The sequence below is a fragment of the Pongo abelii genome, chromosome 2 (assembly GCF_028885655.2).
Source record: "Pongo abelii isolate AG06213 chromosome 2, NHGRI_mPonAbe1-v2.0_pri, whole genome shotgun sequence".
Lineage (NCBI taxonomy): Eukaryota > Metazoa > Chordata > Mammalia > Primates > Hominidae > Pongo > Pongo abelii.
Genome location: NC_085928.1, coordinates 182,989,982 through 183,011,127, shown reverse-complemented (window position 1 = coordinate 183,011,127; position 21,146 = coordinate 182,989,982). Strand labels below are relative to the sequence as shown.

Genomic DNA, 21,146 nt, shown 5'->3' with positions numbered 1-21,146 from the left:
CAGAGCATATGAAAAAGCAGTGTAAAAATTACATTGATATATCTTCTATTATGACACAAAAACACAAAATGTATAGAAAGAAATATGGCAAAAGTTAATGGCAATTATATATATGGTGATAGGGTTATGGATAACTTTCTCCCCATCTTTAGATTTTTTTATAATTTCCAAAAACCTTAAAAATTACCAACTGATGATTATATATATCCTTATTTGTAGACATTTGATGACTCAAATAATGCCAGCCTTGTCCAGATTTATTGTTCTTCTAAATTGTCAGGGATCACTGAAAATTTTATTCCAGTGATACAGTGAGGAAACACTCATCAGACAGAATTTCAATAAGGGAGAAACTACCAGCAATATTAATCTGGATAATGATGATCCTAATTTAAGAAAAATGTGTGGTTGCATTTTTAAGAATGTGGCTTACCATATATTATTTAATATTATTTCTGCAACTAATGTGGTTTATGTTATTTGTATCTGTTTTTAAACAAACCTTGAAATCCCTTTGTGCACAATCTCTAAAAGTTAGATATTTATTTCTTAAAAGAACTTTGAGAAGCCTTATTAAAATTTGAGCTTATGATTCCAATCTAGTACTGACATTTCCTTTTACTATTGTTATTATTATTATTTGAGACTGAATCTCAGTCTGTCGCCCAGGCTGGAGTGCAGTGGTATGATCTTGGCTCACTGCAAACTTTGCCTCCCGGGTTCAAGCGACTCTCCTGCCTCATCCTCCCTAGTAGCTGGGAATACAAGTACCCGCCACCATGCCTGGTTAATTTTTGTATTTTTAGTACAGACGGGGTTTCGCCATGTTGGCCAGGCTGGTCTCAAACTCCTGACCTCAGGTGATCCGCCTGCCTCGGTCTCTGAAAGTGCAGGTATTACAGGCATGAGCCACTGAGCCAGGCCTGAAATTTCATTTTTAATATCTAGGTTCTTATCAAAACAACAGCTATACTCATAAGAATTTAGACTGCATTTTTCCTTAAATATTGACTTTTAATTTGTCCATACTGTATTCAAAAATATTTTAAGGTTTCTTTTGAAATAAAAAGTTAACTCCTAACTTAATTTTTCCTACTTAAAAGTCTTCTCAGTGATATACTATTTCAGGTAATTTAAAAGTTTTTATTCCTTATCTCCATGACTTATTTCACCAAAGATTTAAATTATACATTTCTGGACAAACACCCTTTGTTTTAAGGTGAACAAAGTCATCCTTTCTAGATTTAAATAAATTCACACCACACTAAATTTCTTCATCTTCTGGAGAATTAACTGCTCAGTCTATATAAATGTCCATATGGAAATTTAAAAATTTAGTAAAATATCTGAAATGTGTTTCACGGTTCTGATGCCAACATTTTGTCTACATGTACCCATAACTCTACCTTTAACTTTAACACATTGTTTTAACTGTTCGCATTATTGCAAAGCTTAATTCAAAGATGTACTACTTTGGAAGAGAATAAATAAAGCAATCTTCGATACAGTAAGTAAAGTTGTCAATCTTACAATACTTGATTGGTAAAGCAAGAATTCAACAAACATACATAAAGCCTACCCAGCAGGCTGCCTATTTTCTGATTTTAACGTGAATTGAAAAATTATCCTTGTCTTTCACTGCTGTCTTTCAGCTTGGTTTCATGAAGTATTCTCATTAGTGCGTTAAGATAGATCATTTTTATTTCTTTTCTTGCCTTGAATCTTATACAAGTAGAGACTTTTCACTTTCTCTCAGTGTTCATAGATAGTCTTTACTATTATGAAATCTGAAGGTGGCTTCCTCCTGCCTGCCATGAAGAACCTGAATGTCCTCATGGAAACTACTCACTGAATGACTTCCACATTATCCCATAAAAAGTGTGTGGGGCACAGTGGCTCACGCCTGTAATCCCAGCGCTTTGGGAGACCTAGGCGGGTGGATAACCTGAGGTCAGGAGTTCAAGACCAGACTGGCCAACATGGTGAAACCCCGTCTCTACTGAAAATACAAAATTAGCTGGATGTGGTGGCACACGCCTGTAGTCCTAGTTACTTGGGAGGCTGAGACGGGAGAATCGCTTGAACCCGGGAGGTGGAGGCTGCAGTGAGCCGAGATGGCACCATTACACTCCAGCCTGAGCAAGACAGAGTGAGACTCTGTCTCAAGAAAAAAAAAGTGTGCCTAAAAAGAGGCTCTTCCACATCATCACATCAGAGAGAAACAAGGATAGGAAGGGGCAAATGACCACATACAATGTATATTTTGTTTCTTTTTTAAGATTTTATGTGAAGAGGAGATTTGAGTAAGATTTGAGGAAACAAAGGCTGATTTCATTTAAAGATAAAATTAATTGAGCCAAGCGCCGTGGCTCCTGCCTGTAATCCCAGCACTTTGGGAGACTGAGGCGAGCAGATTACTTGAGGTTAGAAGTTCGAGACCCAGCCTGGCCAACGTGGTGAAACCCCATCTGTACTGAAAATACAAAAATTGGCCGGGCGCGGTGGCTCACGCCTGTAATCCCAGCACTTTGGAGGCCAAGGTGGGTAGATCACAAGGTCAGAAGACCGAGGTCATCCTGGCTAACACGGTGAAATCCCGTCTCTACTAAAAATACAAAAATTAGCCGGGCGTGGTGGCACTTGCCTGTAATCCCAGCTACTTGGGAGGCTGAGGCAGGAGAATTGCTTGAACCCGGGAGGCAGAGGTTGCTGTGAGGAGAGATTGCGCCACTGCACTCCAGCCTGGGAGACAGAGCCAGACTCCGTCTTAAAAGAAAAAAAAAAGATAAAATTAATTGAGAAGATCTGGAATGTTAATATAAGATATGGATAAATAAAACTACACACTTTCTACTAATTTTGTTTTCTATTTATTTGTGTTTTATAGTCATGTCATACAAAAATCTTTCTTTTGTGGAAAACTCTGTTTAGGTATTTCTGGATCCTGTGGGATCAGATTGGCAGAAGAAAGGAGATGCTGTCGCAAATTGCCATCTTCAAACTATCATGCTTTCTAAAATTATGTTTTAAAGCCTGTTTACAGCCACACTGACACTTCTGAGGTCAGATTCTCTAAAATAATTACTAAATCTGGGTTAAATGTTTTATCTATTTTATTACCAATTTTATCAGGTGACCTTCATGAAGCATCCAAACTTAGCATTGACTGAGGTCATTTCCAGTGTATCTTCCACAAATAGTCTTTGCTAATTTTTTTCAAAATAATTGAGATTAGCGTTTTATGTATTCTGAGAGCCTTTAGAAAACATGAGTAAAAGTTGACACTTTTCCAAAAAATTATTTGTGTGTGGAACCCTTATATTTTATCATGTGCATATTATTACTACCAGAAAAGGGGTAATAGCTTAAATATCTAAAGATTTATTATAATTAATAATAAAAAGATTTACATGTCAATAGAAATAGGCAAGGAATAGGAAAGGGGAATTTATACAGAGCTAAAAATAAACAAGATTTATGAAAAAATCCTAATCAATTCAAATTAAAATGTAAAGAGAGCAAACAACTTTGTCTGGCAGATAGTAGATGCTCAGTAAGTATTTTTTACTAAATGAAGAAAATAACATATTTCATTCATCTAACTGACAAAGGGTTTTAAGAATAATATGAATCTCCAGGATTAATAAGATATCCAAGCAAAAGAAAACAACATTAGGTAACTACCAATTCAGACTGTGGATACTGAACATCTAGATTCTAGATTTATTTTTTAGCCTTTAGTCTTTTTTAGCCTTTGCTAAGAAAGTAAATGCATTTTAGAACAGAATATAGCCACAGTCAAATAACAAACTGCATTTTAAAAATGACAATAGCATTAACATAAATGGCAAAACCATCTCAAGACTTAACCTATAAAAGAAAATTTTATTTTAAACTATGTCATTTAAGCAAACAGGATTTAGAATACAATAAATTTTATACTAAAGGATATATAAATAAGTATTAACTTCAAATATTACTATCTCTGGCAAGAAAATTTCCCCCAGTATATGCATAGATGGAAGTAGAAAAGAGCAAAAAGGCGATATCCTGAATAAGGTCACTGAACATAGATAGGACTTATTTTCCATCAGCCTTAATTTCAAGGAACAGTAGAAAACTCTGAGGGGAAGAAAAAGTGCTGATCTTCCCTTGTCATATTATCGACACTTGGTAATGTTTGGGGTTCTCCAAAAAAAAATTAATTATTTTCTTTCTCTACAGTTTATCTATGATGCCCAGAAACCACTGACTTCCTGGAATTTTTATTAAGAATTCATATTCTTGCCATGTTTTTCAGATACTGTGTCCTCTGCCAATAAATTCTAATAAATTTTCACTTCTTTTCTTTCAATAACATACTAGAGAATATGATTCAGACTCAAATTAATCACCGATCATGTTAATGGCTCCTAGGAGTTTACTTCCGATACCTCTTATTACATTAAATCAAACTTGATAGTGTGCTAGATCATTGCTCAGCTGGGTTTTCATAAAAGCACTGGTATTTAATATGATTTATGCCTGGCTTTCTGTTAATATCTTTGGTTATTGTGTGCTTTATTTTTAAAACAGACATTCTTAGCAACTGGCACTCCTTTAAAACCTATCATACTTTTAAAATATTTTACAGGAAAGATTTTACAGTAAAATGTGTACCTTATTTTATATTATAGTCACTTAATAGTGAACAGGAACAATTTATTTAATTTATAATCAAAATATTAATATTTTAGTTGTAGTTTGGAAAAAGCATCATATATACTTTTAACATATATGCAAAACATATAAGCAAGCACAAGCAAAACATATATAAATAAAACATACACATGTTTTGCTTATTTAAAAGATAAATTATATGAAAGATTATTAAGATGTTGAAAGTACTATATTTTTTAAAGCTTTGCAGCAAAGGAGCAGTTCTGGGAGAACCATTTGATGCACCTGCTGAAGATATAGCAAGCGTGGCAAGTTTCATTGAGACAAAGCTTGTTACCTGTTATCTACGGATGAGGAAACCAGATCTTGCCCTGAATCATGCACACAGGTAAAATCATACACTAGTAAGTGCAAGTAAATGCTGTTCATGCTAGTGGAGGGTACTATCTGAGCTTGCCTGATCACCTTCCATTTTATTTCAATTTAAAGAAGAAACAAACATTTATTTACTGCTTGGTTTATGTCAAGTGAGGCAATCATGGAGACCACAAAAATCTCAAAACCTACTGGAAGAAATAGAGACACAAGAAACTATTCATAATGCAGGGCAAAACTAAAAGGCAGACAACTGCAGAAGCAAATTGCTGCGGGAAGAAACGAGGGAGAGAATAGGTAAGTAAGGGAGGTGGTATTGAAAGGTAAGAAGGATTGTCAAAATTGCAGTTGTGGAATGGTAGAAGGGAATTCTGACTGTGAAGTATGAGCCAAGACTTGAAAGTTCATGGCTTATTTGGTGATCACATTAGCTGATTCAAAGGATCCTTTGGACAGCTTTCCAAAGGTATGAAATACTTTTTATCTCTGTCCTTAAAATTTTCTTTTTTATATTTCTATCCTTCTTTAGAAGTATGTATCTGTGTGTCTCTATATGACTTCCTAGAATCCCCAGTGTTACCCAGGCCTGTCTTTTCTTCTATAAAAATGTACCTCTCCTATATTTTATGTTTTAGGGGCCTTTCTCTCATGGATAATAATCAGTTTTAATCTGCAGCAAAGATAAAGTGATTATATTATGCCTTTCAACAACGCTTTCCTTGAAATTGTGATGTCTCTGTCTCTCCCTGCCTGACTTTGAGCAATTTACCTAGAACTTTTGTGTTGTTCATTTTCTCATCTCACATCCTGTACTTCTTTTGGATACAAATGGCAAACTAGTATCAATATGAACACGTAATTCCTGCTTTCTTAATAAACAACTGGGGAACATGATTATCAGTTATATTAAGACTCATTTGTAAATGGGAGATTTATTAGTATGGTAAAAGTCATTTACAAACTCACATCCACTAGGATGTACAAGTTGTTTCTACCCAAGATTTTTCACAGCCCTAGTAGTGAACTTAAACTTGACCTCAAGAACCTACAGACAACAAAATCACATTGAAATTCACAAGACAACCTGTTTGAAAGCCATTCTCCCTCTTAAGTAAACTACAAAACCTAGAGGCAGATTACCTTTGACATTAAAAGAAAATTTTGCTCCCTATATTATCTGGAAACATTTTATGAAACCATAGTTTTAAAAAAAAATCAAGATATATGGTCTGTCAAAGAATTTTGTTCTATTTCCATTTGAAAGAAGAAATATTGGAAAAGTAATGTGTATTTCAGTATGTCAAAATATTGCAACTTTTGGGCTATCTGGGTGATTTGTGGGAAAAATATTTGAAAACTATTTACAGACTAAAAAATATTTGATCATGCAAAATATTTGATCATGCAATAGCAAAGAACATAAATAAGTAAAAATTTTAAAAATAGAAACGAACATTTGAAAGCTATTTATAGACTTCAAAATATTCAGAAAATCCATAGGCATACATAAACAATAATAAATTGAGATGCACTAAAGGTAATTATACCTCAACTTCTCCATGGTTATAATCACAAATAAAAAGGGCCACCTACATGGCCTACATTTTAAAAGAAATATTTCTTGGATATCAGAATATTTTGATGAATTTTTGAATCGTATTTAATAATAAAAGGGTTCCAAATGGCATGGTCATGTCAAAATGTAATTAATTCAATGTTATTAAAAATAAGTAACAGTCTCTGGTAAACAAGAATTCAGTAAAAAAAAAAAAAGTAATGAGAACAAAAGATCAAAAATTCCACTGTAAGCCAAATATAAGAACCACAAGATGCTGCAATTCCTGAGAATGCAAAGATCAGCTTCAGTAGGTTCACTATTTAGAATTAGAAATTTTCTGCTTTGAAAGTAAGAGTGCTTTTTCAAGACCTTGAAAATTACTGAATTGAATGTATATAACAGTGAATAGTAATCTTTCCTATTATGTTAGAATTAACTTTTGTAAAATAATTTTTGCTGCTGTTCCTAAGTTGAACATTAAGTAAGAAATGTAAATCAATAAAGGTTAAACAGTCAATTCGCACAATTAATGATGCATCAAGTGAAATAAATCATTTTGCTGGTCTGGTCATAGTGCAGAACTGCATAAGTCAATACATATGATTTTAATATCAAAACATCTTGAAAGATCTTAGATTTTAAAACAGTCTGAAATGTAATCAACAAATGTATTTTATAAAATAAATTAATTAGGATATTTACTCTATAAATAGCTTACAACCGTTAGTTATATACTCAATGCAGAATTCTACTTTTGTATTATTATCACATTGTGAAAATTGATACTTATCATGAATCAAAATTAAAATATTCCTTTTTTGCATTTATTTGCATTTGCTGAAGCATCTTCTCTTTAATTTTATGTAAATGTGAGGTCTACTGCATATTTTTAGGAGACTTGTTAACACAAAAATTAGCTTAAAAACCATCATGTAGTTTTCCTTCTATTGTTTTGTCATAGAGAAGACTACAAGAACCATAACTTTATGGTTTTAAGATCAACAAAGATACGTTTTGAAATTAATCAGCTAAGCACTGCCATTTAAACTAAAATAGTCAATGATACAAAGGCTCTGAAAACAACTATTATCAAAATGGCTCTTTTTTTTTATTCATAACATATCCAAAGTGGCACATATAAGTATTATTTTTTACTTCAACCAAAAGTAATGCTTAGACTCTCCTAATACATTGAATCTCTGCTCACTTCATCAAACCAGTGCCACTGTTTATCAGGTTTTTGAACATTTCTAAAGACCAATTTGTAATTACTGCTTTCTTATCAAGATTAAAAATCCTGCTATGATTCTTTTCTTATTATATAAATACATTTTGATGTATATACTTGCAAAGATTTTAATGATACATATCACCTTTCGTATATTCCCTACCTTTAGGGTTTTTTTTATTTTTATTGCAAAATTTTGTTGCCACAAGGTGGCAGACAAGATGAAGTCTAAAGTACCAAATATGTAAGAAAAATCCCTGTTTTAAACATTATTTTACAATGGTAGTATCTACATTCATTCATTCATTTTAAAAAACTTATTAAATATTTCCACCAAGAGCCTATTCCTGTGCTAGACAGTGGAGAGACAGTTATTAATAGGAAATACGTGATGCTTATACACCAGCAGAAGTAGCAAGGTGTAAATGAATAAACAAATATTAGCATATATATGAGATGAAGAGTATGATAAATGCTGTGAAGGAAATCAATATATGTTATGTTGCAGAGGCAGCATAGTATATTTAGTGAGACCACAGCGTCTAGAATGTGACTGCCTAGGTTCAAATTATGACTGCTCCACTCACTAGACTGAATTTAATTTTCAAAAAAACTAGGTTATAATAGTACTTACTTCACAAGGACTATTTCACAAGGTTTTGTGAAAAATAATTATAAACCCATGAATTTTTTATTCTAACCATGACACAGTTATTGGTACTGAATCTGCCTTCTTGCTGTAAACAACTGTAAAACTGGACAAAATATAAGAGGCAACTGCTTTCAGGCCTTGGACAATGGTCAGAGCAGGACTGTGATCCCTGAAAGAAGGAAAATACACAGGATGAGCCCCATAATCTTCTCAGCTTTTTGTTCGGTTTATTTTTCTGCCCTAGTTGAGGGACATGGATATCAAGTTAAACTGCAGTCTCACCAAACTGAAGAGGCCGAGATTAGAATAGCAAGGCTGCCGAGGAAGCTATAATTACAGGAAACATGGCCAAGAAAGAGGTAGCTGTGTGAAAGGGTTGAGAGACAGAAGCCTGCATGGGAATTTACTGTAAGTTCTTAGCCAAGGTCTGTGCCATGCATGTGAGGAAAGAGATTCCATACAGCAGAAGTTGCCTGCCACAGAACTAAGTGCTAAATGGAAATACTTAGATGACCAGCAGTGCTTGGAAATGTTGGAGTATTAGGGTAAAGAGACCTCACTCAGCACCTCAGGTACTCAGCTGAGCCCCAGAAAGGTCATACTAGAATAGTAAGGACTATGACCTACCAAAAGGGCCACACCGTAAGATTAAATTCAAAGACAAAATAGACCTGTCCTAACAAAAAATACAGCTAAGCTTCATAAAAACAAGAGTATCTGCCATTGCATTCTCTCACAGGGGGAAAAAAACAAAAACAAAAAAACCTCAACATCTTAACATATTTTTCAGGAAATATATCATAATCCAGATTCCCCACAAAGTCTCACCCAAAATATCCAGCATAAAGTTAAAAATTACCACACATGCAAAGAAGTAGGAAAATGAGACTTAAGAAAATAAGCAGTCCATAGAAATAGACTTCAAGATGTAGAACCAGATATAGATCTTCAAGACCCAGATGTAGAACTGGCAGACAAGGATTTCAACAAACCTATGAAAGTACGTTCAAGGATCTTAAGGTAAAAATAGTTGTAATGAGTGAAGAGATGAGAATCCCAACAAAGAAACAGAAGCTATAGGAAGAACCAAATGGAGATTTAGCATAGATGAATAAAATATCTGACATTTAAAAGTACTAATTTATTACTTTAACATCAGTTTGGAGAATGCTAAAGAAAGGACTAGTGAAGTTGAAGACAAATCAATAGAAATTATCCACTATAAAGACAAGAGATAGACAATAAAAGATTTTTAAAAAATTAATCAATGGCTCAGTGACCTGTCCTCAGGGATAGTAACAAGAAATCTAACATACGTGTAACTGAAGTCTCAGAGAAAGAGGAAAGAGAAAATAGGATATAAAAAATAATTTCTGGAAATTTTCCATTTTGATTAAAAACAAAAAAGAAAACCCAGTAAGCCTCAGCAGGAGAGGCTGATACAAAGAGGACTGCATCTAGGAGCATCATAATCAAACTGATGAAAACCCAAGATGGAGAGAAAATATTAAAGACAGCCAAAGAAAACGCATTACACAGGAGGAACAATGATACAAATCACTGGTAACTCTTAATCAGAAATATGGATGCCAAAATACAATGGAACGACAACTTTAAAGTGCTGAAAGCAAAATTTAAACTAGAATTTGATTTTCAGCGAGTAAAATGAAAATATTTTCATATAAATAAAAGTTAAAAAATTAATCTTTACCAGATCTGCACTTTGAGAATGATAAAGGGAAATGTAGAAAATGGCAATAGATTGAAACTTGTAGGAAATGGCAATAGATTGAAACTTGTAAGAAATGGCAATAGATTGAAACTTGAACTACAAAAAAGAAAGAAGAGTACCAGAAGTGATAAATGGTAAATATAAAAGACTATTATATGAAAATGATAAATGGTAAATATAAAAGTACCAGAAGTGATAAATGGTAAATACAAAAGACTGTATCTTCTTTTCAAAATGTCCTTAAAGATAAATGTTTAAACAGAAAATGATAGCATTTTTATTATATTAACTAAATTAAAAATAATAAATAATAAGATTACACATGCCAATGTAAAATATTTGACTACAATAGCACAAAGGCCTGTGGGTGGGAGAACAAATGGAATTTTACTATAGTAAGGCTTTTTTACATGAAATGGTGCAATATTAACTGTAAGTAGACTATGATAAAGATGCAAATGATTAAAAATATAAAAATTATAGCTAGAAAGCCAATAATGGACTTAAAATTAATTACTAATGAATATTTAATTAACTGAAAATAAGTCAAGAAAGGAGGAAGAAAAGAACAAAAAATAGATGAGATACTGGAAAACAGAAGCATGATAGCAGAGTTCAGCCAAACTACATCAGTAATTACATCAAACATATGTACATTGATTGAAAATTCCAGTTAAAAGGCAGAGACCATCAGTCTGGATTACATTGCAAGGCTCAACTAAATGCTATCTATATAAAGCATACATTGAAAGTAAAAAAATGAAAAATGATACACTATACGATAAACATAAAAGTCTATTTTTCATGCTTAATTTTGCTGTGTTATTACCAAAGTAGATTTTAAGAGAAAGTGTACTACTAGAGATAAAAATGAGACTCAATTAAAATTTCAAAAATTTTAAAACCTTATAGAGCTTGTTCTCTAACCATAATGTAATTAAATTAGAAATCAATTTAAGAGTAAGACACCTAGAAAACCCCTCCAAATACTTGGAAATTAAACCATACACATCTAAGTAACTCATGGATCAAAACATAAGAAAATTAAACAAAGGCATAGATTTGAATCCCTGCTTTATCAGTTACTAGCTTTGACTTTCACAATTAACTTCCCTTGGCCTCTGTTTTCTCTTCTTTAAATACAAGTAAAATACTCAAAAGCATCCCTGAATCTCAAAATATATCAGCTTTGTGTTTTATTGTAATCCCACCACCAATAACAAATACAGGTAATTTTCAATGGTACTAGAAATAAGCTCTATATTTTCACAAAGGAGACTATTATTTTTAAAATGCCTTTCTGCCTGTAATGCCAACACTTTGGGAGGCCAAGGGGGGTGGATCGCCTGAGGTCAGGAGTTCAAGACCAGACTGGCCAACATGGTGAAACCCCATCTCTACTAAAAATACAAAATTAGCTGGGTGTGGTGGCATGCGCCTGTAACAGTCCCAGCTACTTGGGAGGCTGAGACAGGAGAATTACTTGAACCCGGGAGGGAGAGGCCACAGTGAACCAAGATGACACCACTGCACTCCAGCCTGGGCGAGACAGAGCGAGACTCTGTCTCAAAAAATAATAATAAATTATTAAAAATAAATAAATAAAAAAACAAAAAATGGGTGCAGCACACCAGCATGGCACATGTATACATATGTAACTAACCTGCACATTGTGCACATGTACCCTAAAACTTAAAGTATAATAATAATAATAATAAATTAATAAATAAAATACCCTTCTGAACATAACATACTCAATAAAGTAAACAATTGGAAAGCTCCTATGAAAATACAGCTTTTGGGGTGTTATCAATCACAGTTTCAGGGATAATTATGATCAAAGGTGATATTCGCTTAAAGCATTACAGATACCCATGAGTTTTAGAATGAATTGATTCATAATAGAAGAAATAGGAATTTTGCAAATTTCTTGCAGATATCAAGAAATGAGATATTTTAAATACAATACTCTCTTTTTTTTTATTATTATACTTTAAGTTTTAGGGTACATGTGCACAATGTGCAGGTTAGTTACATATGTATACATGCGCCATGTTGGTGTGCTGCACCCATTAACTTGTCATTTAACATTAGGTGTATCTCCTAATGCTATCCCTACCCTCCCCCAACCCCACAACAGCCCCGGTGTGTGATGTTCCCCTCTCTTCTTTACCAGAACTGAGGGTTTAAAATTTGGCCACTAAATGTAACACATCAACAACATTAGATAAAATAATTCTCCTGATCTTGGATGAACTTAAACAAAACTGCAATACTATAGTAAAATAATAGGGAACATTGCAGGTGCCAGAAACCATTGCTGGTGCCAGTTTTTTGATACGAACAAATATACAGGCTACTAAGTATTAGTGTTGTTACTGCTTCTAGGGGGTAATAATTGGGAACACAAAAGGAAAGGATGTAATCTTACCTGCATATATCTCTTAACACCTCACAATGTCTTGCTTTGGGAAAACATATGGGTGGTTGTTTTGATGATATTGCCATTCATTTCTGAAAGACATTACATTATCCATACTCATTTTCATAAACTCTTAAAAGAAAGGCTCAACGAAGAGAATGTTTCTTCTTACTTACTTCCCTCTGTGATTCATAGATTACTGATTGTTTCTTCCAATTAAATGAAGCAAACAGTCTGTGTGTGTGCCCATGTGTGCATGAGTTTATGTTTGTATGGGCTTGCAAGTCTGAAGAAAATAAAAGGAAATCCTGGCATTGCTATTTTAAAGATATCTGGTTGGTCTTTTTGCAAGTTAGGCAGTTTGCCTCCTTGAGAAGTCAGGAGAAATAAAAATGCTATATGGATCATTAGTACTTTATGTCTCTTGCTATTGTATTCCCATGAAAATAAATCCACCTATAAAAATATGTTTCCTCTGAAGATCACATTAAATATTCCAACTCATTCTTGAAACCCTAAAAAAATATATAAAGGATGCTAATTTTTGTGAAAGGGCAAAGATTATACTTCCTTTGTTTCTACTGTAGGGAACAACTATTATACGACACTTTTCTGCAGTGCAAAGTTGACTACATTAAGAAATAGTTCTCAAGCAGGAACAAGAAGAAGCATTCATTGAACACCCACCATGTGGCAGGTGAAAACTGGGCCCTTTATAAGCTATCTCACTTAGTTCTCCACTAACTTCCTGAGAAGGTTTTCTTATTACAATTTCCCTGGCAAATAAACTACATCCCAGCAAACATATGGCATTACGGTCATTATTCTTCCTCCAAAAATTCTAGCTGTCATGTCATTTCATCCTGAAAATGATGAAAATCATACCATCTTTAAAATCTGGAGGACTTCCCTTGCAGGTTATGGTAGCATTGAGAAATACTAGACATTGTCTTTGAAATCATAGAACCCAGATTCAGCTACCACTTCACTCACTGGGTTGTAAAGCCTTGCTTTCCTCATGTGTGATTTGTGAATAATAACATTTAGCAAGTCTATTTTACAATATTGACACAACACAACTTTTAAATCACGAGACTCTACTAAAATACGTCCACTTTCCTCCCCTTTCTTATACCTGAAATCCTCCGTTTTCTTTGTGATTATCATATGAATTAATAAAATAGCCTTGCAGGGTAAATACATAGCCTTATTTGTATAAAAAGTAAGAAAAATGATAACAAAGATTAAAGCAAATAAGTTCCAGAAAATAATTAAATATAGCTATATATTATCCAAATAAAAATGGCTAAGTTTCTAAGGGTCATCATTTGTTTCTCTTAGTATGAACACAAGAAACAGGATCCAGATGGCTAAGACATCTTATTAGAGGTTTCTTTACTAAAGAAGAAAAGGAGGAGGAAGAAGAGAAGAAGGAGGTGGGGGGCTGGAGGAGGAAGACAACCATGACTATGTATAATAAGAGAGGAAAATGTAAAGACATAGCAAAGACGGAGAAAAACAGATTAGGCCCCTCTTGAGCTTTTAATCATAGGCATGTTCTGAAAGTGGATCAGATTCCCTGAGGAGCCTTCCAAATTGCAAAAGATGTGATAAAGGGATCATACTCTGTTTATATTAAATACACTTACCACCTTTTAAATGCATATATTGATCATTTTTTCATTTTAACAGAGCTTGCAATTATTAATTAAAATAGCTCTGCGTACAGCACTCCTGTATTGCCTCTATGACACTTTGCCATGCCTCCCACAGCTCTTCACCCAGACTTTTTATCTTCTACCCTTATATTCAAGTTGATAGCAGTTTAGTTTATAATCATCTTGCTTGATGTTTTCTTTCTCTTCTTAGCTTTTACTCTTTCTCTTCTTAAAATTTAACCTCATCTTATCCCTGAGGTCGGTGCCCACTTGGCATTTATCGTTTCCATTTACTCATGAATATGAAAATAGTTTATAAATGAGGAAACAATATATGAGCGTAATGGAGTGGTATTGTTATGAAACAATGCATGTGTTGTTGCGGGATCTCTTCAGAATGTGAATCTACTAGTTATTATTGATTTGTTGTTTGCTTTTGATTTCCATGTGGTCCTTAGAAAACAGATTAGGGTGTGCTAATGCCCAGCTCCCATGCCGAGGACTGCCTTTGGGAGATGTTCATTTTGACACTTGAAGCTGGCAAGAAGGCTACACAGGTACTCCTTGTGGGTGGGTTTATTCATGTTATTTTAAGATGATTCTTTTATATTTATTTTTGACTTTCTAATATATCAGCTCTAAAATCCATTCTAATGAGTTGAACAAGTCATTTAGGCTTTTCTGCAACCTCTTCCTCTGTAATTCTCACTGGGGCATTAAAAGCATTCATGTACTTAAGATTTTAAAAGTTCTAACACATGTAAGTGGTGTGTCCTGGGGTTTAAAAAAAAAATTCTAGATTGTCAAGGATTAACTCTATAATTACAAATAAAGAGAGAAGTTGTAAGATTCCTTGTACTGTAGGGAAACAAACTTCAGAAATCAAAGGCCTGAATTTGAATCCTTGCAAAATTGCTGGCTAGCCTTGACTTTCTCAAGTCACATAATTGCCCTTAGCCTCAATTTCTAGATTTCTAAACATAAGATCATGACAATATCTTCCTCAACACTTGTGAAAGGTGTCAAATGATATTACAGATGTGAAAATGTTTTGCAAATGGAAAATTTCTGTGCAAATTTCAGCCTTAATGTCACCCTTGTGACATTTCAAACACCTCAAGTGACCAGCTTGAAATTTTACGAGTCTAGAATTCACAAACTTCTTTTCCTGAGCACATTTGCTCGATTTAGCACAGTGAATGGCTGGTCTATTTAATGCTTATCAACAAGGAGAAAACTATTTTGATGGTCCCCATGGGGACATGTCTGTTTTTAGCCTCCCAATTTGTTGCCTCTACGTGCAAAAAGATTTCCAGACAAGTGGTGAAAAACTGAAATAGGTAAGGACCAACACTAAAACTGAGAAATTCTAGGGAAACATAGAGAGCTGATGAATACTAGATATCCAAAAATACTTTTAAAGATTAGCTTAGAAGAAAACTGGAAGACTATCCACATTTCCAAATTTAACCAGCACAGTTTTAAAGAACTAAAGCTCATTCCCACTGAATTGGCCTCACCCAGGCTATACTGTAAAACTGATGTTTGTGTCTTGTTCTCAAGGCAACTTCCCTCAATGTTTTTTTGCCCTAATGGTCTTTTCTGGGACACTTGGCGTGGAGAAGTCACTATATAGGGTATTACATACAAGGTTACAAGTAGCAAGAGACAAACCAGTTTTTATTGGAGGAGATAAAAAAAGACTCAGATGCCAACCCCTACTCATTTTATAACTCTTGCCAGCCTATGCCTGATATTTAAAATTTTCTTTTTACTTCCTTTCCAGATAGAAATCTCTTGTTGAGTATGCATGACTCATTCTCACTCTAGTAGTTTACCTTTGAAGAGCTGATGACCTTACAAACGGATACCACTCTGCTATCCCTTTGACTTTTCACATTTCAAGAATGTGTATTTTATGGATATGGATATTTTTTAGGATATTCCATACATATTCTACATTACTGACAACATAGCATTAGCCTTAACAGGCATTTTGCAAATCCTGTGGCTATACTGTTACTGCTGTATTTCCTTAAACCATTCCTCATTTTCTTTTCTGTTGCTATGACAAGAATTCTTCATATTCATCCTCTCTTGGGCCTGTGACCTTTTCTCATTTCTTGTTGAAGTCTGAAGAGCAGCCGTATGTTAAGTTATAACACCTTTAGTTTGAGAAGAAATGTCTCCTCGGTGGCACTGTCTATAACTTTGCTCACAGGTTATAGATATGACATACATCTTTCTTATGACTCTTCCTCACTGGGGAAAGTGCAGACCATGTACCTTTCCTGGCTCACCTAGGCAAAATAATTTTGCAATTGGATAGAAATGTTCTTATGTTATTACCAGTTATTAAGCTTTTACTAGCAAATATGACTTTGACACAGAAGACAGTTGAATTCAAAGCAGTGTTTGATTTTTGAGTGCTTAACAATGAGAAATTAGCAGATGAAAGGAATATATACTTCACTCTGCATTTAATCTTATCATTTTGCTTTGTTTTTAGACTTCTAGTTCCTATAAGCTTTCCTTGTGGAATCTGTTCAACACATACAGGCTCTGGGAAAGTAGTTCTTGGTTTTTGTGGAAAGAAAATAATGTGAAAATAACATCGAGAAGTCACATGTAGTACCCAAAAAAGGCAGAGAGGGTATTTTAGTCTTAGGAAGGAGGGCAAAAGGATGGTGTAATATAATGCAAATTATCCAACAAGTATGTTCCATGTGCTTCTTCATCTTCATTCTTGTAGTTACAGCCTTCATCCAAATTTTGACTATTTACTTGTATAGTGATCCTCAAACTTTGAGGATTTTACCATATTTTTAAACATTATATAATTTTATATTTTAACGTTGTTACATTTTTAAACATTATTAAAGATCCCAAAGGGTTTTTGCTTATGTGAGTCTCATCTATAAATATCCGCCATATAGAAATGACAACTTAGAAATTAAAACATATTTATTTACTCATTCACTTCAAAATGATAATCCCATTACATGTTAAATAAATATTTTATGAAAAAATAACTATGCAATATTTTTAAACATGCATGAAAGCAGTAACATTGACATTTTGCAAGAGTGATTTCATAAAAGAAAGCTGAGTTCTCATATCTGATCCTGCATTCAATCTATTATAATATGGTTGACTTATATGAACAAAATTCAATGTCACACAAGGCATGCAGCTAGAAAATGAAAGATAATTTGAATAGTCTTTTCAGATAATCTTGAATATTCTTCTTTGATACTACACCAAGACTTGACAAGTGGTAGTTTCTTAATGATTAATTGCAATATGGATTCTGAAACCATATCAATCAATGTTGTACTCTGTAACATTAAAAGCCATTAGTTCATCTTATACTTTGATTGGATTGTTTATCCATTCATGAGTTAGTAATATCACCTGTTGGTCATTTAGAAAATATGCAGATTTCCAAATGTTGACACATTTCATTATGCAAAACCAGATTTTTAAATTGCAGTTGTTAATATCGCCAACCTCATCAGAAAAGTCTTAAAGCATTGGGTGACTGTCAAGCTCGCAGTGACAGACATAAGTTTTCCAAAGTACTAATTTTTCTTGAAAGCTCAAAATTTTATCACTAGCAATATATACTGTCAGTTGTGTTCCTTTAAGTGACAGGCACACATTTCATTTTTTAGAAAATGTCTGCCAAATTTCAAGTCTGATAATCATAATTTGTTGGTCATTCTTCCAAGTAAAATATAGTGTTCCATAGAAACAGTGGCTAAGTCAGCTCACAAATGTAAACAATGACACAAGTGCAGAAGTGCTTTTCCCCTAGACAGCTATTATATTTTGGTATGCAGAAGAAGTGCTTGATGCATACTTCTTACATCATCCTACCAAATGTTAAAGAGACATGTACTCAAGGATTGAAATTTATTAAAAAAAAAAAAATAGAGGCTGAGTGTCCATAATGGTAAAGAATACACTCAGTGAATACCAGAACAGTTTGGTATCACCTGTTTGCTTCCTGCAAAGAAGCCAGCTGTTTTCCCTCCCACGCTTTTGCAACATTGGTGCAAATGTCAATACAGTGAAAAGGGAAAATAATTTCTTAATATTATTATGAAAATTGACCTCATGAGCCCCCTGAAAATGTCAAGGAACCTATAGGTTCCTTGCAGGCCGCACGTTGAGAACCACTCTACTTTTTCACAGCATCCTTGGCATTCTCCCAGCATTTGGATTTTTCATCAGAATAGTTGCAATAGTTGTCTTCTTTAAAAGTGTTTCCATTATGTGCTTTCTTAGTAATCCCTGAAGCATTAGTAGTTTCTTTCATAAAATTAAAAATCCTTTCACTATTGAACAGCCCTTAATAGACTCCCACCTTCCCCAATGATCAATTTATTGCTTTAGCCAAGCTAATTTACAGGGTGGTTGTTAATATGGCTTGCCATCCTCTATCACCAAGTCATTTCTGAGCCACTCTCCCAGTTTGAATTTTCTACCTTCCTTCCTTTGATGTGACTATTTCAAAGGCAGCTCAAAACTCACTTTCTTCGGATTTCTTTCCAGATTAGCCCTTTTTAAGTTTTAAATTGTCCTATCATTGCAAATCCGCTTCCTAAACCTTTTATTTTTTCCATCTCCCTTGCAAGCATCGCACAATTTAGCTGTTCCAAGTTTTGATGTGTTGATTACTGGTTATGTATGTATTTTTATTATTTCTCTCAACTAGGTTAACACTTCTAGTTGAGGGCTAGTCAGTTAGTATCCAATGTAGCATTTTCAACAAACACAACACAATATATGCTGTTGTCATTATATTCACAGAAATGGCAGTACTACTAAAAATATCTGGAAAGCGTATTCTTTCCAAAGTAATGTGCTGTGACACTCTATTTGGTGCAAGTCACAACAGGTTGAGACTCAATACAGTGAGCCAAAGAGGACAGAATGTCAAAATGAGAGATTTAATAATAGGTGTCAATAAAGAAAGGAGTGTGTATTACAAAGAAAAACCATTAATATATTCATTTATAATATTACTAATTAGTAGATTTCCTTAATGGGAATCACTTAAAGAAATGGTAATTTGATCTACAACTAAACATTGAATCCAGTATTGAGATAATTCCCATATCAAAGTCCATATCCAATTCAAATTTTGACTTTAAACTTGCAAACTATACTATATAATATGGTGGTTTAGCTGGGCTGGACATTATCTACATAAACACAATGTCCATTGTGGAACTCCCACTAATTCTGTTAATTTAGCAAAGGAAAATCAGAGACAATATTTAGAAGTCCTGCAATGTCATAAAGTATAGGAATAACAATCAATATTTCTCTTTTGGTAAAAGGGTTACAAAGGGCTTAAGTAGGTAAAATATTGTTATCTGGATGTAATTTAATACTTCCACAAATCAAAAAATTATGATGTTAATATGAGTAATTTTAATACCTGATAGACAAATGTTTTTGATTTTTCTGTCAAACTTCCCTCTAATTCTAAGACTCTAACATCAAAAATCCCTCTAATTTTCAGACTCCAAAAGAAATAAGGATATGATTTTATTATCCAGTAAAATTACATAATGGAATTCAGTATACTATATTTCAGTTCATTTTAAAAATTCTTGTATAATTTGCTATTTGAAGGCAGCATAAAAAATAATAGAATGCAGACAAACACTTATTTCCATACAATAAGGCTACTCAAAATATTAATTTAAGTATGTATTTACCTTTCTGACTCTTTAAAACCTGAACAGTGGCTGGAACATGGTTTACACTCAAAAATTATCGCTGAATGAATCATAAGTAATTTCCAATAGGTAGAACGAGGGAAGTTTATTCATTGTACCTTTCAAAGTAATCATTCTAAAACACATCTCAGCCGGGCGCGGCAGCTCACTTTTGTAATACCAGCTCTTTGGGAGGCTGAGGCAGGCGGATCTCTTGAGGTCAGGAGTTCAAGATCAGCCTGGCCAACATAGTGAAACCCTGTCTCTACTAAAAATACAAAAATTAGCCAGGCGTGGTGGTGCACACCTGTAGTCCCAGCTGCCTGGGAGGCTGAGGCAGGAGAATCGCTTGAACTTGGGAGGCAGAGGTTGCAGAGAGCCGAGATAATGCCACTGCACTTCAGCCTGGGTGCCAGAGTGAGACTCCGTCCCCCCCAAAAACTAAAATAAAATAAACCTCATCCAAGTAACACAGCGAATGGAAAAAAAACATGTGAAACTCAACACACTGCTCTTGAACCACCATCACCAATCCTCCACCCTCCCCTCCAGTATTAGACAGACAGATGTGTAGGGCCTTACATCTACATCTTTGGTTTCTGAACCTTGATAGCTTTTCTACAAGAGAGCTGATAGCTGATATTTTGGTTCACAGACTCCAAAGGAAAGCTAATAGGGCAAACACTGTATTATTTTTTAAGAGAAAATGTCAAGAACAAAAAATGAAAATGTCAAAAGATAGGTTGATATACTGTATTACTTAAAGACTATTTTGTTGGGAGAACTGACCAAGTGATTTACTAACAGCTTTTACCAGACAGACTCGGGATTACAATGTAGATGAAAAAATAAATGGGAATTTATTTCACGTTCACTCTATCCAGGCATTTGACAGATGAAAGAAAAAATGGAAAGACACAATTACAGTCTACGAAGATGAGGATCTTTTTTCAGATTTTCAAATTATAAAAAAAATATATTTTTTCTTGGGAATTGTTTTCAAATGCCCCACTTATCTATCTCTACACTGATATTATTACATCAACTGCCTTTTGTTCCTGATCCCATCTGCCTAAGGTAGAAACTGTAAGATTGTACATTTGATGTTCAACTGGGATACAGGCACAAAA

General features: G+C 33.9%; 1 protein-coding gene across 1 annotated transcript in view; it reads left to right on the top strand.

Moving 5' to 3' along the window:
* The window catches only part of SPATA16 (spermatogenesis associated 16), a 258,898-nt gene that overhangs the window by 92,877 nt on the left and 144,875 nt on the right, over positions 1-21,146 (top strand). The window contains exon 3 of the mRNA XM_002814293.4: positions 4,902-5,047. Within this exon, the coding sequence (XP_002814339.1) occupies positions 4,902-5,047 (146 nt within the window). The remainder of the gene's footprint in view (positions 1-4,901; positions 5,048-21,146) is intronic.